The 25,546-nt window shown below is 37.2% G+C and overlaps 6 protein-coding genes across 9 annotated transcripts; 4 read left to right on the top strand and 2 right to left on the bottom strand.

Moving 5' to 3' along the window:
* The first annotated feature begins 248 nt into the window (after nt 1-248).
* Nucleotides 249-3,581, top strand: LOC110229901. 2 transcript variants are annotated; one of them, XM_021031031.1, is made up of 5 exons: nt 249-498; nt 783-2,614; nt 2,709-2,913; nt 3,001-3,194; nt 3,307-3,581. In XM_021031031.1, the coding sequence occupies exons 2-5, from the start codon at nt 784-786 to the stop codon at nt 3,369-3,371; spliced, it is 2,295 nt and encodes a 764-aa protein (XP_020886690.1). In that variant the 5' UTR covers nt 249-498; nt 783; the 3' UTR covers nt 3,372-3,581. The 2 variants fall into 2 exon arrangements, with proteins under 2 accessions (XP_020886690.1, XP_020886691.1); XM_021031032.1 differs by having other exon boundaries at nt 365-498; nt 3,292-3,581.
* A 137-nt stretch (nt 3,582-3,718) lies between these two features.
* On the top strand, nt 3,719-4,257 carry LOC9319416. Its single transcript, XM_002885441.2, has 2 exons — nt 3,719-3,858; nt 4,026-4,257. Exons 1-2 carry the CDS (start codon nt 3,763-3,765, stop codon nt 4,137-4,139), a joined length of 210 nt encoding a protein of 69 aa, XP_002885487.1. The 5' UTR covers nt 3,719-3,762; the 3' UTR covers nt 4,140-4,257.
* A 1,343-nt stretch (nt 4,258-5,600) lies between these two features.
* On the bottom strand, nt 5,601-9,458 carry LOC9321553 (gamma-aminobutyrate transaminase POP2, mitochondrial). Its single transcript, XM_021031042.1, has 19 exons — nt 9,301-9,458; nt 8,802-8,902; nt 8,638-8,722; nt 8,481-8,553; nt 8,284-8,381; nt 8,040-8,132; nt 7,873-7,946; nt 7,748-7,786; nt 7,575-7,663; nt 7,424-7,500; nt 7,257-7,331; nt 7,101-7,148; nt 6,910-6,993; nt 6,728-6,815; nt 6,565-6,643; nt 6,323-6,416; nt 6,161-6,239; nt 5,954-6,069; nt 5,601-5,854 (listed from the first exon to the last, which is right to left on the bottom strand). Exons 1-19 carry the CDS (start codon nt 9,343-9,345, stop codon nt 5,777-5,779), a joined length of 1,515 nt encoding a protein of 504 aa, XP_020886701.1. The 5' UTR covers nt 9,346-9,458; the 3' UTR covers nt 5,601-5,776.
* Nucleotides 9,459-12,966: 3,508 nt separating this feature from the next.
* On the top strand, nt 12,967-16,043 carry LOC9319415 (protein IQ-DOMAIN 1). 2 transcript variants are annotated; one of them, XM_021031045.1, is made up of 7 exons: nt 12,967-13,162; nt 13,406-13,532; nt 13,634-13,849; nt 13,983-14,216; nt 14,322-14,435; nt 14,768-15,242; nt 15,520-16,043. In XM_021031045.1, the coding sequence occupies exons 2-7, from the start codon at nt 13,449-13,451 to the stop codon at nt 15,654-15,656; spliced, it is 1,260 nt and encodes a 419-aa protein (XP_020886704.1). In that variant the 5' UTR covers nt 12,967-13,162; nt 13,406-13,448; the 3' UTR covers nt 15,657-16,043. The 2 variants fall into 2 exon arrangements, with proteins under 2 accessions (XP_020886704.1, XP_002885486.1); XM_002885440.2 differs by having other exon boundaries at nt 12,968-13,162; nt 13,628-13,849.
* A 112-nt stretch (nt 16,044-16,155) lies between these two features.
* LOC9319414 (probable protein S-acyltransferase 20) lies at nt 16,156-20,099 on the bottom strand. The gene is made up of 9 exons (XM_021031033.1): nt 19,886-20,099; nt 19,644-19,757; nt 19,117-19,497; nt 18,822-18,890; nt 18,672-18,743; nt 18,461-18,589; nt 18,296-18,376; nt 17,767-17,964; nt 16,156-17,480 (listed from the first exon to the last, which is right to left on the bottom strand). Exons 1-9 carry the CDS (start codon nt 19,928-19,930, stop codon nt 16,455-16,457), a joined length of 2,115 nt encoding a protein of 704 aa, XP_020886692.1. The 5' UTR covers nt 19,931-20,099; the 3' UTR covers nt 16,156-16,454.
* Nucleotides 20,100-20,988: 889 nt separating this feature from the next.
* On the top strand, nt 20,989-25,211 carry LOC110229900 (protein FAR-RED ELONGATED HYPOCOTYL 3). 2 transcript variants are annotated; one of them, XM_021031028.1, is made up of 8 exons: nt 20,989-21,355; nt 21,695-23,912; nt 24,015-24,071; nt 24,160-24,228; nt 24,309-24,377; nt 24,479-24,547; nt 24,657-24,701; nt 24,793-25,211. In XM_021031028.1, exons 2-8 carry the CDS (start codon nt 21,735-21,737, stop codon nt 24,847-24,849), a joined length of 2,544 nt encoding a protein of 847 aa, XP_020886687.1. In that variant the 5' UTR covers nt 20,989-21,355; nt 21,695-21,734; the 3' UTR covers nt 24,850-25,211. The 2 variants fall into 2 exon arrangements, with proteins under 2 accessions (XP_020886687.1, XP_020886688.1); XM_021031029.1 differs by having other exon boundaries at nt 21,095-21,355; nt 24,485-24,547.
* The last annotated feature ends 335 nt before the right edge of the window (nt 25,212-25,546 follow it).

Raw genomic sequence — 25,546 nt, 5'->3', positions numbered from 1 at the left:
GACTTTGAAAAACAATAAATATCTCTAGATTATACAATCTCATCCAATATTTTTGACCCAAAATCATTTCTATGTTTGAAAAGACAAATTAGAATATACCCCACAGAAAGTCACTTATCATCATGTCAGACCTTATACTTTATACAAATCACGACTTTAGTCCTTAAAATTAAAACCGATTTAACCACAAAAACAAGTTTAAGCCAAATCAAGAGATTTATTTTAGAAGAAAAATAAATAAATAAATTGTCGTTTTTATAAACCAGAAAAGCTGCCCAACTTCTTCTCCTCTCGAACCCTAACGAGCCGGGTCATCTCAAAAATTTTCTGCGACATTGCATTCCTCCGTCGCTCTCAGATTTAAAGTCTTCTTCTCCGGTCGATTCCACCTTCTTCTTCCCTAAAACCGAAGTCCTTATACCGTAATTTTATCAAGTTTTTTACCGAACCGATTCTTCCCGTAACCAAAACCCGGTCACAAACCTGCAAACCAAAAAGGTTCGTTCTTTGTTCTTACGATTATTCAAAAACTCATAAATTTACGATTTTGGTGCGCTGGGTTTTAGAATTTCGCGTTTTTAAAGCTTTTGCTTTGATGGGTTTGATTCAATATAATCCGATTTGTATAATCAATGAAAATTTTTGCGAAAGTTGAGAGCTTTTTTTATGCAGCTGAGTTCTTCTTCTATGTTGATCTCGTAGTAATGTTTGATTAGAGGATCTAGGGTTTTTGAATTCAGCAATGTAATTCATGGGTTCTTTGTTTTGGTACGAGTTTGTAGGATGGATTCAGATTTGGAGCCTGTAGCTCTTACACCACAGAAACAAGACAGTGCGTGGAAACACTGTGAAGTTTACAAATATGGAGATCGAGTTCAGATGAGATGTCTTTACTGTCGGAAGATGTTTAAAGGAGGTGGTATTACAAGAGTTAAGGAACATCTTGCTGGTAAGAAAGGACAAGGTACGATCTGTGATCAAGTTCCTGAAGAGGTTCGTCTTTACTTGCAGCAGTGTATTGATGGTACTGTGAGACGTCAGAGGAAGAGACGTAAATCGAGTCCTGAACCATTGCCTATAGCTTATTTCCCTCCTTGTGAAGTTGAGACTCAGGTTGTTGCTCCTTCTGATGTGAATAACGGGTTTAAATCGCCGAGTTCGGATGTCGTAGCTGGTCAAAGCACGGGGAGGACGAAACAGAGAACTTACAGGAGTAGAAAGAATGTTGAGAGGAATGATTTGGCTAATGTTGAGGTTGGTGGTGTGAGCAATATGAGTGATTTGATTGATCGAGATATGGACAATTTGATTCCTGTGGCTATTAGTAGCGTGAAGAACATTGTGCATCCGTCTTCAAAAGACCGCGAAAAAACAGTTCATATGGCGATGGGACGGTTTCTCTTTGATATTGGAGCTGATTTTGATGCGGCTAATTCTGTTAATTTCCAAACGTTTATCGATTCGATTGTTTCTGGAGGATTTGGTGTTTCTATTCCCACTCATGAAGACCTCAGAGGTTGGATTTTGAAGAGTTGTGTAGAGGAAGTGAAGAAAGAGATTGATGAATGCAAAACTCTGTGGAAGAGGACAGGATGTTCTGTTTTAGTTCAGGAATTGAACTCCAACGAAGGCCCGATGATCCTTAAGTTTTTGGTTTACTGTCCCGAGAAAGTAGTGTTTCTGAAATCCGTTGACGCATCGGAGATATTAGATTCTGAGGATAAGTTGTATGAGTTACTTAAGGAGGTAGTTGAAGAGATAGGCGATACCAATGTTGTTCAAGTTATTACCAAATGTGAAGATCATTACGCTGCTGCGGGGAAAAAGTTGATGGATGTGTATCCTTCTCTATACTGGGTACCTTGTGCTGCACACTGCATAGACAAGATGCTTGAAGAATTTGGGAAGATGGACTGGATAAGAGAAATTATCGAACAAGCTCGAACTGTCACAAGAATTATTTACAATCACAGTGGTGTTTTGAATCTTGTGAGGAAATTCACTTATGGCAATGATATTGTGCAACCAGCCTTTACCAGTTCCGCCACAAATTTTACAACAATGGGAAGAATTGCCGATCTTAAACCCCATTTGCAGGCCATGGTTACTTCATCCGAGTGGAACGATTGTTCATATTCGAAGGAAGCAGGTGGATTAGCAATGACTGAGACTATCAATGATGAGAATTTCTGGAAGGCATTAACATTGGCAAACCATATATCTGCTCCGATTTTGCGGGTTTTGAGGATAGTTTGTTCTGAAAGGAAGCCTGCAATGGGGTATGTCTATGCAGCAGTGTACCGAGCAAAGGAAGCAATTAAGACACATCTGGTTCACAGGGAGGATTACATAGTCTACTGGAAAATTATAGATAGGTGGTGGTTGCAGCAACCTTTGCATGCCGCTGGTTTCTATCTGAACCCAAAGTTTTTCTACAGCATCGACGAAGAAATGCGTAGTGAGATCCATTTAGCTGTTGTTGATTGCATAGAGAAATTGGTCCCTGATGTCAACATTCAAGATATTGTCATTAAGGACATAAACTCATACAAGAATGCTGTTGGTATTTTCGGAAGGAATTTAGCAATCAGAGCTCGTGACACAATGCTTCCAGGTATGCCATTTTTTTCTTCTTATTAATTGAATCTCATAAAGATTTCATATGTTCAAGTGTTTTGTAAGTACTTAAAAATGTTTGATTCATGTAGCTGAATGGTGGTCTACATATGGAGAAAGCTGCTTGAACCTGTCACGTTTTGCGATACGCATTCTGAGTCAGACATGCAGCTCATCGATTGGCTCAGGGAGAAACCTGACACTAATCTCGCAAATATATGAATCAAAGAACTCCATTGAGCGACAACGGCTTAGCGATCTTGTATTTGTTCAGTACAACATGCGCCTCAGACGACTGTAAGTTGCAATCTTTTGTTCTTCTCGATTACTACACCGTCTTTGTTCAAAACAGAACTTAAATGGTTATCTGTCTGTCTCCTCTAGGGGCAGCGAAAGCAGCGGAGATGACACTGTAGACCCGTTATCACACAGCAACATGGAAGTTCTTGAAGACTGGGTTTCAAGAAACCAAGTTTGTATAGAAGGAAATGGAAGCTCAGACTGGAAGTCACTCGAATTCATCAAGAGGGCAGAAGAAGTAGCTGTTGTTATCGACGAAACAGAAGATCTGGGTTCAGGTAAAAGCTTCGCAGAATCTAGTTTTTGTGAATATCTTGACCAATATGTTGGTGTGAGAGAAGTTGTTAAAAAGTGTTTTGAATGAAATGTGATCAGGTTTCGATGATGCAGATATATTCAAAGGTGAAAAGGAAGCGAGTTACGAAGGTGGTTATTCGGAGAATCTGTTCACTTGAACTTGCACCTCTCTCTGTAATCATCATTAGGATTTGATTTGTGTTATTAAATAGAAGTCTTTACCAGTTTTAAGTTGTATCCCAGAAACTAATAATTACATGATTCTTCTTCTTACTCAGCATGTATTTCTTATATGGTAGTGAGAACATAAACCATTTTAGAGATGTTGATTGTTACTTGCTTTTAAGTTCAGATTTTTAATTGTTTCATAAACACTGTACTCTTTCGTTCTCTCTCTCTTGTCCAAATAATATTGTTTGGACATAAGCTAATCTTGAGTCTTTAAAAGGATAAGTGAAAAAAAAGAGAGAGTTGAATTCAGATACTATATAAAGAGCCCTTATCCACAAGAGCCTTATCTTCAAAGTTTGGTTCAGAGAAGAGAAGAAAATGGAAGGGCTAAGTCATATCGCACTCCCTGTTCTTGGAATTGTCGCAGTCTCCGTCGTAACCTTCTATGCCGTTAGCTTTGCCGAGATCAGAGAGGTTCGTGTTGTTATGAAACTGCTCCTTAATTTCTTAGAGTAGATAAATATAGCCTATCAAGATCACAATCTTGTTCGGTGTCATTTTAACTGCTATTGTGGTCTTACCGTTATTCCTCAACAATTGATTTTAAGAAAATTCATGTGTGTGTGTGTGTGCGCGCGCAGAAATCGTTTAAAGATGTGTACGACTCGGAAAATGAAGTTGGGTTCAAGACTTCTCTAAGTTCAAGGGAGAGAAGATCAAGAAGAGAAGCAAATAAAAAACGCCCTCGATCTTGATTCCAAAATCCAGGCTGATTTGATCGCGTTCCATGATAATGGATGTTCTCCAATCAAGAAACTCTCTTAATCCCTTGATCGTTTTTTTTCTCAATGTTATATAAATCTCTATACTATTAAAAGAGAAGTACAAATGAAAATGGGTCGGGTTAAAATCAGAAAATTAACCCGAAATTCTGAAATCGGATCTTTGAATTTTTTTTGGAATATAAATTCGAATTAATAATGAAAAATCGAAATAAAATCAAATATTTATGGAAATCAAATAAAATCTGATTGTACTTATGATAACTAATAATAAAAGCATATTCCGAACAATATTATACATTAATTACGTATAATAAATTTGTTCATATATTTTTGGGACTAATTCCATAACAATCAACGTTTTTGTCATTAATTTCGCTCATTTTAGCCAATTATCATTAATTGAAAGATATTTTATTTGCTTCTAAAGATTTCTAGAAAATTTATCACAAATAATCCATCTGTTTTAATCATTATACTTCATCTTTCAATCTCTCATCTAACAAATAAGATACATATTTTATTATTACTATGTCCAAACTTCATTTTGTTGTATGACTAAATAATATTCTCATTAGAACTGTCAAAGCGAGTTGATTGGTCCCGTTAAGTCCGTTTTGCGATAGACAAAAAATATTTTGACTTGTAGTTAGTCGATTCGCACGACCCGCGGGTAGCATATATGAAATACAAAACCGTCCCGCGAATGTATGCGGATTTGTGGAATTGTACATGGATTTTGTTTAAATAATTTTAAAGTAACCAAAATTTAAAATACTAATAAAATAAATAAATAAATAAAAATACTATTAAAAGTTTGTTTAAATTACCACATGTTGAATAAATTATAATTTTATCAATAAATACTAATATGCGGGCTGATCCGCCAACCCGCGGATGAAAACCGATTAAACCTATGACCTACTGCGAATTAATCCATGTGACCCGTTTATTTGCGGGTTTAATATATTTTCCCAAATCTGCCCCATAGTGAGATGATGTGGGCTCGACCCGCGGTTTTTGACCTATTTTGACTGCTTTAATTCCCATGAATCATCTAACTTTAGAATTTTAAAACACAAAATTCTATTTTGTAAATCATAATTAATACGATGGGTATATTTATAAACAATTTTACATTTTCTCTACTAAAAAACATTTTCGTTATTATGAATATTTATAAGTATACTACACGATTCGTTCTACTAAAAAACACACACAATATTAAACGCAACGTATGTAAACCAATATTCTCTCGCGGTGGACCGCGGGTCCGATCCTAGTTAACTATTCAAAAGAGCTTCGCTATTGTTGAAGTTTTGGACCAAAAAGTCTATGAGCCATTCCGGTTCGGATTGGTCTATGGTTGTCACAGTCTGAGAAGAATCTTTCACAGTTCCTGTCTCAGTTAGCATTGCAAACAATTATAGTCAATGTCTCTGCATATTTGGGTTGGTTAGATGATTTTTGATCACATCGTGCGATGTCCCATTATTGTTTATCTCTCATTAAAATGCACTTATTAAAAGACTTGTGTGTTAAAAACAAAAGATCCAAACTTTGAGAATCTAAAAAAAACATTTTCATCAACATCATTTGAACTCTGCTTCTCACTTCTTGTGCTGAGTCTTGAGTTCTTTTACCTTCTCTTCCGTTGCCTTCAATGCTTTCCCATAGATAGAAATCAACTAAACGAAAGAGAGAGAGAGAGAGAGAGTTTCAGTGAATTAGTCGCAAGATTTAGCAGACAATAGCTATCTTAATGTCTCAAGATTGGGACATTTTACCTCATCGATCTCTTCAGGTGAGATAATGAGCGGTGGAGACATCATTATGCTATCACCTGCAACACGGACTAACATCCCGCGCTTCTGGCACTCGGCTCCAAAGTATGCGCCAACACCTGTAAACATCAATTGAAATTGGTGTAGCAAGGTAAGTGAGTGTAGGAGAAAAGAGACTTTAATGTTTGGTCATTAGAGAGATCTTTTTACCCCATTCTGGTGGAAATGGTTCGTTTGGGGATTTATTGTCTACAAACTCAGTCCCGAGAATCAAACCTGTTCCTCTTATCTGATAACCATCGCATAATGTCCTCAGTAAAATACTTCTTATTGAATAAAATCTGGTAAGTAAAGGACCAAGAGAAATTGTACCTCTCCAATAATAGGACTACTAGAGGCAAAAGCTTTAAGTCCATCTTGAAACCTTGGGGCAACTTTGGCGACATACTCTGGTATGTTCCTCTCCCTGTAATATGAATATGAACGTCAAAAAAGTGCAGTAAGAATAGAGGAACGAGAAACTTTATCAGCTGTGTGACAGGTTTTGATGTTTTTGGCAAATCACAATCTAAAAACTGGCTCACTTGCATGAACGAGCAAAGTGACAAACTTACTTGTATATCTTTAACGCTTCGATTGCTACAGCACATGAAACTGGATGACCAGAATAAGTAAATCCATGCGAGAAAATACCTGAAATATAGAATTTTTTACCAGCATTAATATCAGAACATTGGAATATTACTGCGGTGACCATTAATTAGTTTACAAAAGTACCTAGCTTGTTGCTTTGAGAATAAATGACATCTGCCACTTCTTGACTCATAAGAATGGCTCCAATCGGCATATATGCTGAAGACAGTGCCTGCAAATTAATAACATTTAAAACATGTCAGGGGAAATTTGCCAACAAAAAAAAAAAAAAGCTACTAATCACTAATCAGCTTGCAAAATCTCACCTTAGCTAGGCTCACAAGATCTGGCTTAATGTTGTATTTGTCACAGCCAAACATTGTCCCGAGCCTTCCAAATGCACATATCACCTAAAAGGCCAAACAAATTAAAAACGGATAATGATACATCTTCTTCTTGATCTTCTTCTTCCTGTGTGGACTGATAGTAAACATGGTTCAATAAGATATGCACATACCTCATCAGCAATGAACAAGATATCATACTTCTTAACAACAGCTTGGACCTGCAGCACAGAAAGAGAAAAAACACTCGGATAAACAAAATGAAACGGCAAAAAGAGCCCAATATCATGCTAGTTGTACTTAGTACCAACAAAGTTTCCGAAAATGACCTTTTCAAAGTAGGTAGCAGGTGGAGGTATCACACCCCCAGCACCCATGACTGGTTCAGCTATAAAAGCACCAATCTATTAAGAAGACATTTCTGTTAGACTGAGATGCCAACATCATATTTAATGCATAAAGTCCGAAATTTGCGTAAGTAACTATAGAAGTTTACAGTTTCTGGTCCCTCTTTGATGATTAGATCCTCTAAATTCTTGGCTAATCTGGTTGAGAACTCCTCTTCCGTTTCACCTGAACAAACAATTCAAAAGTTGCAATAACACATTACTTTTACTGTTTAAAATGGAAGTGAGAATCATTCATACCTGGAAGATGAAAACGCCAATAATGAGGGCAATCTGTGTGCAGCACAAATGGTGCAGGTAAATCAAAATTATGGTGCAGCGGTGGAAGGCTGGAACGACAAATTAAATTTGTTAGGGAAAAGAAAGAATCTTAAACACTTCTAAAAAGAATATCAGAGGAACTTTTATCCTACCCGGACAAACTTGCTGATATTAGAGTGGAGCCATGGTACCTGAATATGACAACACCGCACTTATAAGCGCACTCAGATCTTATAAAAACAGACAGGGAAAATGACAATCAAATATCCTATCTCACGATTTATTTCTCGCGATAAATTTTTTCTTCTCAGGCCTTCCAAGTGCGTTATTGTAATACCAAACCAGCTTGACCTGCATTATACATACAGAAGATACATAAACAACTCTTATAGGTCGACAACTTAGAAAACAGGAGATCAAGGTTTGAAGTATAATTATAGAAACCTGAGTATCGTTGGCATCTGATCCACCGCTTGTAAAAAATGCTTTGGCCATTTTGTTGGCCGTGAACATCTCTAAAAGATCCTTAGCAAGATCCTGTTTAATAGGGAAAACATCACAGTGCTCAAATTATCATTGATAACCCATCAAGTATATACTGCTCTGAGTCTGAACAGCACACAGAAAGTAGCAGGACACTGTAGGAAAAGATAATAAAAATGACACCAAAAGGAAAAGTCTTGAGTACCAGAGAAGGTTTAGTAGTACGGTTCCAAAAGGAGTGGTAAAACGGTAAGGTGTTCAACTGCTTAACAGCAGCAGAAACAAGCCGCGGCTCATTTCCTCCTGCAAAATTTCAGATATCAATGACACAATGCTAACACTTGCAGGTATGTAAGAAGTCAAAACATCAAGAAACTTGTATAGTAATAGAAGGAAGAATACCTAAGGCAGTACACCATAAACCAGCGAGAGAGTCAAGATACTTTTTCCCATTGGCATCATACACATAACTTCCCTGTAAAACATTAAAAAACGAAAGAAAAATGTCACAGTTGATCAAAAAGAAAAAGAAAAAAGACTTTTTTTTTTTTATATGTACCTCAGACTTTGCAATGACCAAGGGATCTAAATCAGTACTCTGCCACCCAGCAGTAAAAGGTGCAAGCATATCATGCCCCTTAGACCTACTCAGAAAGAAAACATCACCACTAAATTCATGTCTCTATAAAAGTAAAACGCTTAGAAGCATTAAAAATGACTCACCCAGCAGAGTTTAGCTTCTCAGGTGATGCCTCAGTAGTGAAGATCCTCCTGGAAGTAGAGTTCCCAGACATGCAAGTGGCATACCTACTCTGCAAATTAACCTGCAATGAGAGTTGAGATAATATTAGCACTACGAATCACATCTCTTCAAATTCCACAGAATTTCTTCAAATATATCTCTTTGTTATAAGAATATGATTCACCACAAGAGACTTGTTCCACTTTATTGAAACATAATAAGGAAAAGTTTGTTCCTTGATTACTGGAGAATCTCCAAAAAAGATAACTTTCAAAAAGACATGACCTTTTTTCACCCTGATCCAGGTCAATTTGGTGTTTGAAAAAAGGTTCAATTTTTATTTTCCCAATGTTCTTCTGATCTACTAAGCAAAACATTCACGAAATTTTTTTGGTTAAATTTCTCTAGGGTCTGATGATGCAATCGAAGATCATGTATTGGGATAATGAGATTATGAAGCGAGTAAAGAAGTTGAAGAACCTGAGTGGTACGCGCTAAGCGTCGGAGGCTGTTGATAACGACCATTTCTCCTACACCGGATCGAAGAAACAGATAGAGAGGAGATCAAAGGAGAAGAATCTGAAGAATCCTGGATTTTTTGAGAAGCAGAGCTGAGATTGGTTAAGAACAGAGGATGATGGTTAATATCTTCTTAGTACCCTATTATTATTTAACTCTCTTCGAGTTCCATTTGATTTGGGAAAAATGTCGTTTTATCTCCCAACTTTCAAAAAGTGGCCAATCAATACGTCAACTTCATATGTGGCCATTTAAAACATAAAATAAACGTTGACTAACGTTTGAGACATGGAAATTCGTTGACCAGGCCAAAATAGACATGCCGTTATCAGTCGTTAACGGAACCTCTAACGCCCGTTATCACCCGTAACGACTCTGTTAATCAACTTTCAAATTATGGCCATTTTAAACATCAACTTTATATGTGGCCATTTAAAACATGAACTAATCGTTGACTAACATTTGAAACATGAGAATTCGTTGACCAGGCCAAAATAGACATGTCGTCATCATTCGTTAAAAAAACCTATAACATCCGTTATCACCCGTTAACGACTCTGTTAGTATATCCAAAACGACGTCGTTTTGAAAATAATCAAGAGAAAATCAGGACAAATTTTTTGTTTAAAGCATAATCCAAGGACATGGTTTGATATATAGACAATCGTAGAGCCAGTAATTGGAAGCAAACATTGTTTATATATTTGTTTTAAATCTAAAAAGGAATCATGGAAGCAAACTTGTAGACCCATCATAGGACTAAAATAGGCATGGGCGTTCGGATATTCGGGTCGGGTTCGGGTTGGGTTTTTTGGGTTTGGGTTTTTCGGGTTTAGAAAACTAAGATCCATTCGGGTATTTTAAAACTTCGGGTTTGGGTCGGGTTCGGATCGGGTATTTCGGGTTCGGATTCAGGTTTACCCAAAGTATCCAAATATTAGAAATTTTGTATCCGACCTATGCAAAGTCTTGAAAAATAATCAAAAAATCTATAAAACCCAAATATTTTAACCCGAATCTAACCCAAAGTAGCTAAAACACCCGAATATCTTAACATCCGAATAATTTTGGCACTTAGGTTATTACAAGTATAAATATTACTAATATATTATAACTATGTACTTATATTTTGGGTATGTTCGGGTACTTGTTCGGGTTCGAGTTCGGGTCGGGTTCGGGTTTTTCGGGTTGTCAAGTTTAGAATCCGTTCGGGTATTTTAAAACTTCGGGTTCGGGTTCGGGTCGGATTTTTCGGGTCGGGTTCGGTTCGGTTCTTCGAGTTCGGGTATTATGCCCAGGCCTAGACTAAATGTAGCTTTTCTGAAATGCAGATAGAGATAATAGGACTATTCATCTTGTTTGAGCTGTTGTAGAAATAGATTTGGGGATTTGGTGTTTTCATTTGGGAAAAATCTTTTTGGACATACTAACAGTGTCGTTAACGGGTGATAACGGATGTTATAGGTTCAGTTAACGAATGATGACGACATGTCTACTTTGGCCTGGTCAACGAATTCTAATGTTTCAAATGTTAGTCAACGATTAGTTCATGTTTTGAATGGCCACATATGAAGTTGATGTTTAAAATGGCCACAATTTGAAAGTTGATTAACAGAGTCGTTACGGGTGATAACGGGCGTTAGAAGTTCCGTTAACGACTGATAACGGCATGTCTATTTTGGCCTGGTCAACGAAGTTCCATGTCTCATACGTTAGTCAACGTTTATTTCATGTTTTAAATGGCCACATATGAAGTTGACGTATTGATTGGCCACTTTTTGAAAGTTGGGAGATAAAACGACATTTTTCCCCATTTGATTTTTACTAGTGACGTGTCATTGAGTCATTTTATTTACAATTATTTTTGTTTTTATTAATAAAATAGAAAAAAAATCGTTTGGTTATAACTGGTGTAGTAGCAACTAACTAGCTAGGAAAGAAAAAATACAAATAAAAGGTTCTTTTCTTTTTACATCAGTCAAAACAATAAAAAAAAAAAACAATTAGAATGTTTATATATTTTCTGCTTGAAAAAAATTTAAAATGAACAAAAATAGAGTAAAATATTTACTCCACCTAATGCACATAAATGAATTGCTCTTTACATACTTTATAATGGAAGCTGATTGCATAGTTTAAAAATGGCCTTCTCCACAATCGATCTAAAAATACAACTATGAAGAATCTCTTCGTTAATATCTGCAGTTGGACAGATTGTTTTACTAACATTATATTTACAGTGATACCTCGAAAATACAATCAAGTTGTAGACAAGTTAGCTAACCTAACTCCCGCGTCTATTTACACTATTTGGAAGGAACGCACCTCCCGCATCTTCACCTTGGAATCAATTAGTACAGTCTCAGCCATCCGCAAACCGATTGATCGCTCTCTCCGTGATCGCTTGCTCTCTCTTCCTTCTCTGGACTCTTCCTCCTTTTCTCTTCTTGCTTTTTACTTTGGTTGTGTATCTTTTTTGTTTAAATTTTTCTGTCTGTCGTTTTCTTTCCATTTAAGTTGATTAATAAGTTGTATGCAACAGAAAAATTGAAAATGGTATAAAATTTAACATTTACACCAAAAAAAGATTAGCTAACCTATCATATCAACAACAAGAATCGCGATGATGCAAGCGAAATCAAAAAGAAAAAAAAAAGATGAATGAGAATTTAGCTCAATCGAAGAAGCATCTATGATCGTGAATGCTCTAATACCATAACAAACTCTTCTTCTTCAACATTAGCTCAAGAACACAAAAGAGAAATGTGAAGATAGAGAGAGAGAGTGATTAAGAAAGCTAACATTTCTCATTAAATGTAAAAAGTGTACAATGTGTTTCTTATATACAAGTAATCGTAACCTAATGACTATCGTAAACCTATTCACTTGTAAATGCTAACATGAGCCTTTGTGTATTTGACTAAGATACACCTACAGTAAATTACTCATGATACAAGTTATATTTCTCAAACTTATTTTTATCCTCCGATATGTTTAAGAAAACAATCAGAAGTTAAGAAAAAAAACACTCCCTTCAATCTAACTTCTTCTTATTTGTATGTTTTCTGTCTTTCTATATCTCATTTCCTACATTAAAAACACACCAACAAGGCCAACTAGCAGAAAAAAATAGCCAAATTTGATCACATATTCCAAACAAGCTAGTAGGGGAATAGTTTTTTTATAAATTTTTAATATACGAGTTTTGAAAAGATTATTACATAACCATGCGATAGTTGTTAGCGTCTAACAGAAGTAAAAGAAAATTTATAATTATAAATTTAAATAAAGATAAAACCATGTTTTTGGAATAAAATAATGATCCAACAGTACAACTAAAAGTCACATCATATAATACACACCAAAAAAAAGAAGTCACATCATATAATCAGGTGACACGTCAACTTATTTTGTCTTCTCATTCAGAATATCAGACTGCAATGAGAGTTACACATATAAATGCATGCATTAATTAAAGAGAATTAAAACATACTTCAAACTAAAAAACTGCGTGCCGTTTTAGAGGTAAAAAACGCTGACAAATTGAACAATATAGCACGCGTACGGCGTGCAATCTAATCTATCATTCAATCAATCGTATCTGAGAGAGGAGAGGGAAAACGAAACGATAATAAGTCAATTCCTACCTATCTGTATATCCCCTAGAGAGAGAAAATAAAGAATGGACCTTTTTCTTTTTGTAGTGAGAGAAAATAAGTAAAGTAGCCGAGAAAGACGCTCACTGACTGAAGAAAAAGATCACCAAGTCGTCGTCACTCACTCTCTCTAAAGATCTCATCGGCCGATCTTTCCTTCGCCGCCGGTAAAAGTTTTTGAATTTTGCTTCTTTTGATGTGTCTCTTCGTTTCTCAATTTTGCAAAGTTTTGATTTTTTGTTAGTGTTCATTACTAAATTCTTGGTTTTGAATATTATGATCCAACATTGTCAGGAGAATTTAGTGAATTCAATTAAAGTTTCCTTTTTTTGTTTGTATTTTTTTTTTATCAAAAAGGAGAAAGCTTTACTGTTTTGAATAATTCAGTTTCTAAATCCGCAATTTTGCAGGTTTGTGTTGTTTTATGTTGCTGATCGTTGGAATTGAGATACAATGGGAGCTTCAGGGAGATGGATTAAAGCATTGGTTGGTTTTACTAAATCTGATAAGTCTAAGTCCTCAAAGAAAGATGAAAATGTGAGTACTTCAAGGAAAGATTATTACAAGAGTTTCTCTTTTTGTCTTAATTATGCCAATGTTGGTTCATTTCTGTGTTTGTTTAACTGATGAAGGTGAAGGTTGCGTCCAAGAGTAGGTTTGGGAGAAAGAATTCAGTTGATTTCGACTTTGAGAAATTTCAAGATGGATTTGAAGAGTCCAATACGCGTAGTATGATTGATACTGGGGTCTCTACTTCAAATTCACTACAGTCATATGGGGGTGTAGCTTATGAAGAACGTAGTAGGGAAAATCGGGCTGCAACGCGTATCCAAACAGCTTATCGGGGATTTCTGGTATCAATTCGCCTTATGGAGTTGATCTTTTTATAGTAATATTTATTGCATGCTTTAGTTATTGTTTAGTGATGATAGTTCATTGGTTTTAAAAGAAGAGTGGATTGATAAGCAAGATGATACATTTTTTTAGGCTAGAAGGGCTTTACGAGCGTTGAAGGGATTGGTTAGACTTCAAGCCCTTGTTAGAGGACATGCTGTGAGAAAACAAGCTGCTGTAACGCTTCGATGCATGCAAGCGTTGGTAAGAGTTCAGGCTCGTGTACGCGCAAGACGTGTTCGTCTCGCCTTGGAATTGGAAAGTGAAACGGGTCAGCAGACACTTCAGCAACAGCTAGCAGATGAAGCCCGAGTTCGAGAAATAGAGGTGACTGTCACTTGTCTCAGTTGTTTACAAACTTTGTATTTTTTTTCTATCTTGTGGTTGACCTTTAATTTACATTCAAGTTGACTATGTGTTATCATCTCTCAGGAAGGTTGGTGTGATAGCATTGGATCTGTTGAACAAATCCAAGCCAAGCTGCTAAAGAGGCAGGAAGCTGCAGCTAAGCGTGAGAGGGCTATGGCATATGCTTTGACTCACCAGGTTACTCACAACCACTATTCTAGTTAAGAAGTAATTGTTTGAATTGTTAACCCTGAATAGTCTGTGTGGTTGTCGTGGGTTCTCTTTCATAGGATCAATTTTTAACCAAGCACTACGGATTGCAAACTGAAGCTGCGTGTTTTTTTTTTTGTCGGGTTTTCTTAACTTTCTCCTGCAGCAGTCTATTAATGGACTGCTTATTTTGCTGGACCAATGTGGCCATTTTGTTTCCCTGAGGCTTCATCCCAGCCCCTCTAATAATGTCCCGTGATGTTTTTTTCCTAGTGGCTTAAATGTATCTTTTTCTTACATATAGATTTTCTCTCTTGTAGTGGCAGGCAGGAACTCGGCAGTTATCTGCTCACAGTGGCTTTCAACCTGACAAAAACAACTGGGGATGGAACTGGTTGGAAAGATGGATGGCTGTGCGTCCATGGGAGAACCGGTTTCTTGACAGTAACCTCAGGGATGATGCGAAATTAGGTGAAAACAGCATGGAGCAGTCTGAGAATGTGCCCAAAACGCAGATGAAAAGTGTGAGCAAGGTGCCAAATACTTCAAATCTTGTGTCTGGTATTTCAAGTCAGATGACCGGCCCATGTCAGTCGGATGGTAATTCATCTTCTCCTGGAATATCGTCAAGCATTCCAGTGGTATCCAAGGCTAAGTCAAAGCCTGCTAAAGATGATCTTGCTGTAGAAGTTAACTCAAGGCCTGGTGCTGGTCCAAGATCTCACAGCAATCCGAAAGAAAGATCAAGAGAGCCAAATAGATCGTCAAAGGAACGGCTATCTCTGCCAAACAGTGGTAAGATTTCTCTCTCTTTCTCTATGCCTAGGAAACAGGTTTCCATTTCCATTTTAATAATTGAGACAATAGTTTTATCAACATGCTGATAGCGATAAGAGAATCAGTTTGCATAGTCATAAAGATACAAGCCACAATGTAGAGACTAGGATGGCTAAGTTTTAGTATAACCCACAAATCTGATCTAATCTTCCAATGGAGAGTTTGACCAAGCCTCAAATCAATCCGCCCGTTCCCATTGTTCTTTTAAGTCTATATCGTGAATATTCTTGTGCAGGAAAATCCTTAGGATCTCAGACAGCTAAAGGCAATCGAGCAAAACTCACGACAACATCTCAAAATGTAGTGGAGGAAAAATCTGCCCAAAACCAGAGAAGACGCAACTCCGATCCAATAAAACAGAGGCTCGCATAGCCTTGTAAGTGTGTGTAGCTCTGAGAATCGTCAGCCCAAATCCCTATCCCATCGTCCTGTACATACACATCTTTTGATGAAAGGAAATAGACAATATCATGGGTCATGGGAGAACAGAACACAGCGGGTTTTAGATAAGAGAGTTGCTTGGTTCATCGATCAATCAAGAAGAGAACGATGCCGTATTGGTGTCTGTCACTGCCTTCATTGTTGTTGTTATTTATGTTAGCCATCCTTTTATTGTCCATGACTCTCTGGAGTGGTTTTGGATTCTTATAGGATCGGTAAGTTATATGATCTCAAGGTGTACATTTGTCAAACCTTTTCAGTTTTTGCTGGGAGAACGGATTATGCTCCTAATGTGATTATATAGTACGTTATGTTGTATACGGTATTAGTTTCAAAGAGTGATAATATTTTTATCATAATAATAGTGTTGAGTGATCAATTTTCTAGAAATGAAAATGCAGCGTAGAAAAAAGGTCAACAAACGAAGAGATAAGTGAAAGAAGAATTTACATGAATGGTTTTCTTTTCTGGAAGAATCAAAAGTGATGACATTTTGGATTTCGGGGTTTATAAGAAGCACCTATCAAAGGAACTCAAAATCCATGCAAGAAAATTAGTCCTATACGTTGAGAAATGACCGCGAACTTCGCACAAATTCCAGGAAACTCAAATTTCAATGCTCAGAGCTCCATCAGCACAGCACAGACCCCATTGATTTTGAGCCTCTCCAGGAATTGGGAAGGTGTTTTGTAGAAGATCAGAGCCTTTCAAGAAATACAGTCGGTGTATCTACTTGATGTTAGAACCGGAGTTTGTCCCAAGACCTCCAGGGGCAAACACCGGAAGCTGGTTTGAGGTTGAATCCTTTCTGAATCTTGCATCCCGATGAACTGTTGACGCCAATCTGTCTTGTACCTCTCTTACCAAGCCCCTGCCACTTCTCGGGGTATCTCTAGTCGGAATATTAATCAGAGGGCCTCCATAGAAGATAGAGTCACCAGTATATGTCAGTCTTCTCTCCGCTTGGTGCATAGGAAGAGGATCCCTTAGTGTTGATGATCCAGAAGAAGAATCATGAGCTGGAAGAATGGGTCTTGGATTCTGAGAGTTGGCTGTTTGTGAGCTAGGATTTAGCAATCTGTTGCAGACCTCAGATGTTGTCGTTACAGGAGCTGATACATATCTCCCAGCTTCTGGATCCCAAACAACTGATGTCTTTCTCACATCCCTCAGATGAGAAGTTGCAGGAGCAGAGAGAAATAGCGGATCCGCGTCATTTCCTCTGTGCAGCACCTTATCATCAAAGGTTGAGTGCATGTGGTGGTTTGTTGCAGTGAAGCGATTGCCGACTATTGTAGGATTCTGAGGGAGCGGAGCAAGTGTGACAGACTCGTGAACATGGCTTGGACTGCTAAGATTGCTCATACCATGGCTCCCTGTGTCATACTCATCCCGGCTACCTTGGCTTGGAGCAAAGGAGTTTCTAGAAAGAGATGACCTTAGATCATTGTTCCTTATCTCTTTATTTGCAGCCACATTTGCATCTGTGCTTACACTACTGATGATACTAACTGTGCCAATTGAACTAAGTTCACTATCAGGTAAATGGCGATTATCTATCGGTCTTAGGACAGATGATGACGCTCTGGCTCTGGCAGCTGCCCTTGCAGCTTCATTTGGATCCAACTTTGCAAGCTTCCATGCATTACGTTTGACAGGTCTTTTCAGAGCCTTGGTGCCTTTCTCTGATCCAGGGGCATCTGGGTCTACGGTCGACGGGACCATGCGAGGGTCTAAATGGGGAATGACTTCATCCTACATAGAGATAATGACTGTAAAACTGGCATGTTGATAGTTGATACTTGAGCATAATCTCAGATTAAGCAATATATGTATGCCAAAAATTAACGCTTTTCGTGGAAAGCCTTGTCTTTAAAGTTTATATTTAAAGATTGATCCTATGGATAACTAGACTTCCAAATGACGTATATGAGTTATGTAACCTATCTATTGCAACCAAAACTCTAGTGAGTTTCAGTGTTTCACAAGAGCATAAACCTGTGATTAAAAAGATTGGATGTTTTGGAAAAAGTGAATATACCTGATTATCAAACACTCTAGGTGGAGTGCACCAGACCCCCTTGTATGGTAGACCGAGAGAGCTTCCACCACTAAAGCCGGTTGTAGCAGATCCAGTGGGAGAATAGAGCACATTCTGAATTTCCTCGTCAACAGATGCTCCATCTGGCGCCTCGCTCATTGCTCTCATTGCCACAACATACTCATATGTTGTAATTCCCTGCCAGTGTTAGAAAAGTTCACATTGCTTATACTGAAACAAGCCATCATCAAGTAATAAGACATAAGTTAAATACAATAGTTAGAGCTTCTAAATTAGGAAACGATTTAGGAGAATGGTTCAGATGGACATAATTCTCTGGTAGAGGTGACATCAAGATATAAGGTAGTTAAACAAAAATTATCCAAGTTCAACCTCACTACAATGAAGAGCATGGATCTCTTGTGCTACTTACTTCTATCTTTAAAAAGTCTTACCACGATATCTTACTGTAAGAAAATTATCTGTGTTATGAGTAACTAATATCAGAACTAGCTTCTTTCCCACTGACCTTTTTAATGAGAAGCATGTGGAAAAAGAGAAGTTCACCCAGTGGAAAACATGCCAAAATGGCAACAGCAGTGCAAAGACCCTACATAATTTGCAGATATGACATTAGTAACATTGACGATAGGAGCTACCCTCAAACCAACTGCATAACACCAAGAAAACTTACGACAACTGCCGCTAAAGGTGCACGAGAGAAACTATTTCCAAGTCTATTGACAATTTCAGTTTCCATGCTCTGCTTATTAACAAATACACGCACTATAACTGCAATTCCAACTGCTGCTTCAATAACGAGCTGAGCAGGGAGAAAGTATAACCTGTCAGTGGTTAAGTGAGAGATAAGTACAAGAAATAGCACATACGAGGTATATACATACCCAGAGAAGACTGGCACTCATCAGAGAGACAAAAGTCACGTAGTTTTTACGACCGACGCAATTGTTAAGCCACTGTAGCAATGATTACAACTATGTCAGCGACTAAACCAATGAAAATCCAGTCAAACATTTGAAACATCAGAACTTTACCTTGCAATGGTGATCAAAACAATCAACACATTTATCACAACTCCGACAATGCTTGCTGAACTTGCGTACCTATGAAACATGCATAATTCAGAACAAAAAGGCGTACACATCCAAAATCTGAAGCAAAATTCTTTCCCTAAAGACTTCTTAAAGCAGGTTCTAGAAAATATTCTATAAACACCAAGCAAATTTAGTTGTTATCTACTGCTCATAAATCATTGAATTTTCATATTAAAGGGCATACATGTAACACATGACATATAGCTTTCTAAAGCTTGGAACCATGTTAAGATACCTCAGAATTGCACAATGTGCAAAACAGAGCTTCTTCGCTGTTTCCTTCTTGTTCCGCCGCCCCTTCCTGTTTTCGGCAGTCTTCCAAAACAAACACGTAACAGAAGATAGCCAGAGGATTATAGCAAGATCTTCTTCTCACAGATTCCACTCTTTGAGAATCTCCTACAGAACCTTTCACACTAGAGTTTCCTGCTACGGTAGAACTCCTGCTGACAACTGAAGGAGAAGCCTGCAACTGACTACCAGCTTCATCAAAATTCCTCGATAAGGCACCAACCATATCATCTCTGTTCACGCCTGTATCAAATATCGACATGATTCTTGGATCCGCAGGATTGATTGCAGTACACCGAACATACAAAACAAGCACAAGAATAGCCTGCAAACACACATGATACATAAATGAATAAGATCAATGCCATAAGATACACAGCTGTGGAATCCAAAACTCGTTATAATCCTAAAATTCAAGTTCCTAAACCGATTTTTCGAACTTTAAACTAGCTTGAGAAGCAGTAGACATACCACAGGAGAGTAAACACCGATCAAAACGTATTCCCAAATACGACCTCCAACAAAAGGAGCGAAGAAAGCATAGAAAGCGACCACCAACAAGCAAAACACCGTAATTGCAATCACCTGAGAGAAAAATACACAGAACCCAATTGAAATCATAGTCATTGGTGACTTTAGATTGAGCAGATTCTAGAAACCAATCATGAAAAATCGAAGCTTTGGCTAAAGAGAAGGTTACATTCGATTTTTACCTGAAGAGTGTGAGCAGGAAGTTGCCAACCGTGTTTCCTCACCATACCTTCTTCTCCAACAACAATAAGCCAAGAAAGATAAACCCTAATTTTACGACAACGTCTCCGTCACGTTGCCGTCGCCACCGCCGGAGTGATTAAGTGAAGAGTGTTGTTGCTCGCGGAAAAAGGAAAGAGAGACTGAGAAAATATCGCCTCTCTCTGTTACCGTGGCAGGTTTAGTCTTAATTAAGTCTAAATGTTTTGACTCAACTTTTACATTAGTGGACTAATTTATTATAATTATAGTAATTTTGTCAAAAAAATATATACATATGTTATTAAATTGTTTTTGTTTTCAATATCAGCTAATATGTAAAGAAAATTATAAAATAATAATTTGACCAAACTTTTTAACATTAGTGGACTAATTATTATAACTATGGGTTTTAAGGCTGAGCTAATACAAAATTAAATACTAGAACAGTGACTCAGGCTCATGGCCATTGATTTATTTATTTTGGGTCAAATATATAATAAATTAAACCAATTCTGAAATAGTCATACCAACTGGCTCTATTGGCTATTGTCTATTGATTGTGATATTTAAGAAATTTATTTTCAATTCATAAAATATTTCCAAAAATAGTTTTAATATTCTATATTAGCTAATATGTAAAGAAAGTTGGAACATAAAATTTGACCGTTAAAAGTTAAAACATGTGTTATAGTCCTAATTCAAACTTGATAGTTTGTGAATTATAGACGATTACAGAAAAAAAAATTCATATTCATATAGTTTACTAAGAAACAAGTTTGTAATCCACCGTAATATTTTCAGTTTTCACCATCGTAAGAATACTTAAAAAGAAGGTATTTTAAGTTTTAAATAACATTCCTCAGGAATGGCTCTTTTGAGCTTTAATTAATTTCGGATGACAAAAAAAAAAAAAAAAAAAAAAAGGTATTTTAAGTTTTATAATGTCAAAAGAAATACAAAATAAAATAATTCAAACAAGTCTTAAAGTGGACCAAACACCAATTTTAAAAGCCTAATAAGTCTAGTCTTATAGATGTAAGTAAATCTCATGATGTCCATTATTCACGCTTCCCTCTAATTTTTGTTTTGGCATGCGCATTGGACAAAATTTCGAATTTTTATTTATTTGTTTTTGCATTTTTTCTAATTTTATTTAGTAATTAAATAAAATGGAGAGATATTATTATCAAAAAACATGGTGATGCGTTTAGACAGAGAGAAGAAGAAGAAACCCTAGAAACCAAAAGACGAATCGTGGATCTTCCGCCCACTCGCTTCCTCAGATCGCGTGAACACCACTCACCAATTTTTCTTCTCTTTCTCTCTTCTTCTTCTCTATCTCCCTTTTCGCAGATCGATACCCGATTGGCGCGTGTCTTCTTCTTCTTCCTCCTCTCGACGACGACGAGGTTAAAGAGACGGCCTTTTTCTCAGTTTCTGTTTCGTACGAGGTAAAGTTTTCATTTTTCTTTGTTTTTGTTTTGTAGTGAGAACCACAAAAATGATGGGTTATATACAGTGTTTTGATCAGCTTCGTTTTCAATCAGTTTTATGAATTGGATTTGAGAATTCGTTTATGTGATGAAATACCCACTAAGAATTTAGCTGCAAGTTCCTTTTTTTCTGCAATTGTAAGGACAAAATGTATATACTTTCTCGATTTATAATCATAGAAAGGTAGAATTTTGATGGATTCTCTGATTAGTTTTATCTTTTGTGTGTGATTTAGTATACATTTTGACCTAAATATATGTACTCATACCTAGATTTTGTCAATGAAACTTTTGCAGTGTTGTAGCAAGTTTGAGAAAAGAGGAGAAATTCTTTCTCATGGATATAGATCTTCGACTACATTCAGGTGACCTTTGCAAAGGAGATGATGAAGATAGAGGACTTGATAATGTGTTGCACAATGAACACAAACTTCATGATGCTGATGAAGAAGATATGGATATTGGCAAAATTGAGGATGTTTCGGTTGAGGTTAATACTGATGACAGTGTAGGCATGGGTGTTCCAACTGGGGAGTTGGTTGAGTACACTGAGGGTATGAATCTTGAACCTCTTAATGGTATGGAGTTCGAGTCACACGGTGAAGCGTATTCGTTTTACCAGGAGTATTCTCGAGCTATTGGCTTTAACACTGCGATACAGAACAGTCGTCGGTCGAAAACTACAAGAGAGTTTATTGATGCGAAGTTTGCCTGCTCTAGGTATGGTACCAAAAGAGAATATGACAAATCTTTTAATCGGCCACGAGCTAGACAAAGCAAGCAAGATCCAGAGAATATGGCTGGTCGGCGAACATGTGCGAAAACCGACTGCAAAGCTAGTATGCATGTTAAGAGAAGGCCAGATGGGAAATGGGTAATTCACAGCTTTGTTAGGGAGCATAATCATGAGCTCTTACCTGCACAAGCTGTGAGCGAACAGACTAGAAAGATATATGCTGCAATGGCTAAGCAGTTTGCTGAATATAAAACTGTTATCAGCCTTAAAAGCGATTCGAAAAGTTCTTTTGAAAAAGGTCGGAATTTATCGGTGGAAACAGGGGATTTCAAAATCTTGCTTGACTTCTTGTCACGGATGCAAACTTTGAATTCCAACTTCTTCTATGCGGTAGATCTGGGCGATGATCAGCGAGTGAAGAATGTATTTTGGGTAGATGCAAAGAGCAGGCATAACTATGGCAGTTTTTGTGATGTTGTTTCTCTAGACACCACCTATGTGAGAAACAAGTACAAGATGCCACTTGCTATTTTTGTTGGAGTGAACCAGCACTACCAGTATATGGTCCTTGGGTGCGCCTTAATATCTGATGAGAGTGCAGCAACATATTCTTGGTTAATGGAGACCTGGCTGAGAGCGATGGGTGGACAAGCTCCAAAGGTTTTGATCACTGAGCTAGACGTTGTAATGAACTCCATTGTTCCCGAAATCTTCCCCAATACACGGCATTGCCTTTTTCTTTGGCATGTATTGATGAAGGTTTCTGAGAATCTTGGTCAAGTTGTTAAGCAACATGATAATTTCATGCCAAAGTTTGAGAAGTGCATCTATAAATCAGGGAAAGATGAAGACTTTGCGAGAAAATGGTATAAGAATCTTGCTAGATTCGGCCTCAAAGATGATCAATGGATGCATTCTTTATATGAAGACCGCAAGAAATGGGCACCAACCTACATGACTGATCTTCTTTTGGCTGGGATGTCTACATCTCAGCGAGCTGATAGTATTAATGCTTTCTTCGACAAGTATATGCATAAGAAGACTAGTGTACAAGAATTTGTAAAGCTTTATGATATAATTTTGCAAGATAGATGTGAAGAAGAAGCCAAAGCTGATTCTGAAATGTGGAACAAGCAGCCAGCAATGAAGTCTCCATCGCCATTTGAGAAGAGTGTTTCTGAAGTCTATACTCCTGCAGTATTCAAAAAGTTCCAGATTGAAGTTTTGGGTGCGATTGCGTGTAGTCCCAGGGAGGAGAACCGAGATGCCACATGTTCTACTTTTAGAGTCCAGGATTTTGAAAACAACCAGGGCTTTGTGGTAACATGGAACCAAACAAAGGCTGAAGTCTCTTGCATCTGTCGGTTATTTGAGTATAAAGGGTATCTCTGCAGACACACTCTTAATGTTCTTCAGTGTTGTCATCTTTCTTCCATCCCCTCGCAGTACATATTGAAACGATGGACGAAAGATGCAAAAAGCCGGCATTTTTCAGGAGAACCTCAGCAGTTGCAGACTAGGCTGCTCCGGTATAACGATTTGTGCGAACGAGCATTAAAGCTGAATGAAGAGGCATCCCTCTCTCAAGAGAGTTACAGTATTGCATTCCTTGCTATTGAAGGAGCTATAGGAAACTGTGCTGGTATTAATACTTCCGGCAGAAGTCTTCCAGATGTTGTAACGTCACCAACTCAAGGTCTGATTTCTGTCGAGGAGGATAATCAGAGCAGAAGTGCAGGCAAAACCAGCAAGAAAAAGAATCCAACTAAGAAAAGAAAAGTAACTTCTTGTTTACGGTCTCTCTGTGCAGACAGCTTACAGATTTTGTTAGCTTTTCGCTTTTTGATTTGCAAGTCTGATGATACCAAATACTAATTGCAGGTGAACTCAGAGCAGGAGGTTATGCCAGTTGCAGCGCCAGAAAGCTTGCAACAGATGGTCTGTCTTTGTTGACATGTCATAGCAAAACTCTGTTAAACTTAAGTCGCCTATGTACATATTTCATATCTGAATTTTGTAATTGCAGGATAAGCTGAGCCCAAGGACGGTTGGCATAGAAAGCTATTATGGAACACAGCAGAGTGTACAAGGAATGGTAATTAAGCTCAACATACGTTCATATTATTCTCTTATACATTGAGATATGTAATCTGTTCTAATGTGTTTTTTTTACAGGTCCAGCTGAACTTAATGGCGCCAACTCGTGATAATTTCTACGGGAATCAACAAGCAATTCAAGGATTGGTACGAAATCGACCATGACATATGTGTAAAAGTAGCTTCTGCTGTTATTATTTCATTACCTTTGGATAAAAAAAAAACAATTCCTGCTGTTTTTTCTGTAGCGACAGTTGAACTCGATAGCACCAAGCTATGACAGTTACTACAATCCTCAGCATGGCATCCATAACCAGGTACCTACCTACCTATTCTCAATGCTTTCACGATTTTTGTTAATCTTTTAATAAAACTGCCAAAAAAGTAAAAATAAATCAATTAACATTCTTACTTTGTTCTCTCTAGGGAGTAGATTTCTTCCGGCCTCCCAATTTTCCTTACGATATCCGGGTAAATATTTCATTTGTAATCAAAGATTTATCTCTTTTTCTTTTCCTGTTTGTATCAATTGGTCATCTTGTTCATGGTGACTTCTGTACAGGATGATCCTAATGTGAGGACTACGCAGTTGCACGAGGACGCATCTAGACACTCGTAAACCAAACTATAAGCTAACCACGAATCAAATCTTAGAGTCGTCAGTCTGTGGATGAAAGATTCAAATCTCAGAGAACAGAAGCCAACGAGCACTAGAACGCGGTCAGGTTTGGAACAGAACACGAGACAAAGCTCTGTTTTATCTTCTCAAGTGTTAAAAAATAGGATGTTGTATTGTTTCGCCTATATTCTCAGAGATTCGATTCTGTTAATATTGTTTGTATTAGTTGTGATGATCATATGTTGATCATATACTGCTCGATTTAAGAGGTGAAGAAACAGTGTTACAAGAATATTCTCTATTTGTAAAAACTCTTGTTAATTCTTTTGATTAGGTTTCTCAAATTTGTATCTTGTGATTAATCTTGCCCTAAATTACAGACAAAATGGTGTATATCATTAGCGGTTTAAGTCTTGTTGAATATCATTATCCTTTAATAGAAAAAATCTAAAGTACTTTAATAAACCGTAATCTGTGAAATATGAGAAGGTATTTAGAATCACAAGTAATCTCTTGTATATTAAATACCCATATCTATGTTGTTTATAAAAAACTTAGATCTTTTGTTATTTACCAAAGCACCTCAGATTTTTTTTTATACCATTTATTGAAGTACCACAGATCTTTCGATATTTACTGGAAATATCTAATACCTTTTGGACGGAATCCAAATCTTTTTGTATTTACAAAATAGCCC

This window comes from Arabidopsis lyrata (assembly GCF_000004255.2).
Source record: "Arabidopsis lyrata subsp. lyrata unplaced genomic scaffold ARALYscaffold_3, whole genome shotgun sequence".
Taxonomy (NCBI): domain Eukaryota; kingdom Viridiplantae; phylum Streptophyta; class Magnoliopsida; order Brassicales; family Brassicaceae; genus Arabidopsis; species Arabidopsis lyrata.
The sequence above is the reverse complement of the archived record's forward strand: the minus strand, read 5'-3'. Positions and strand labels throughout refer to the sequence as shown.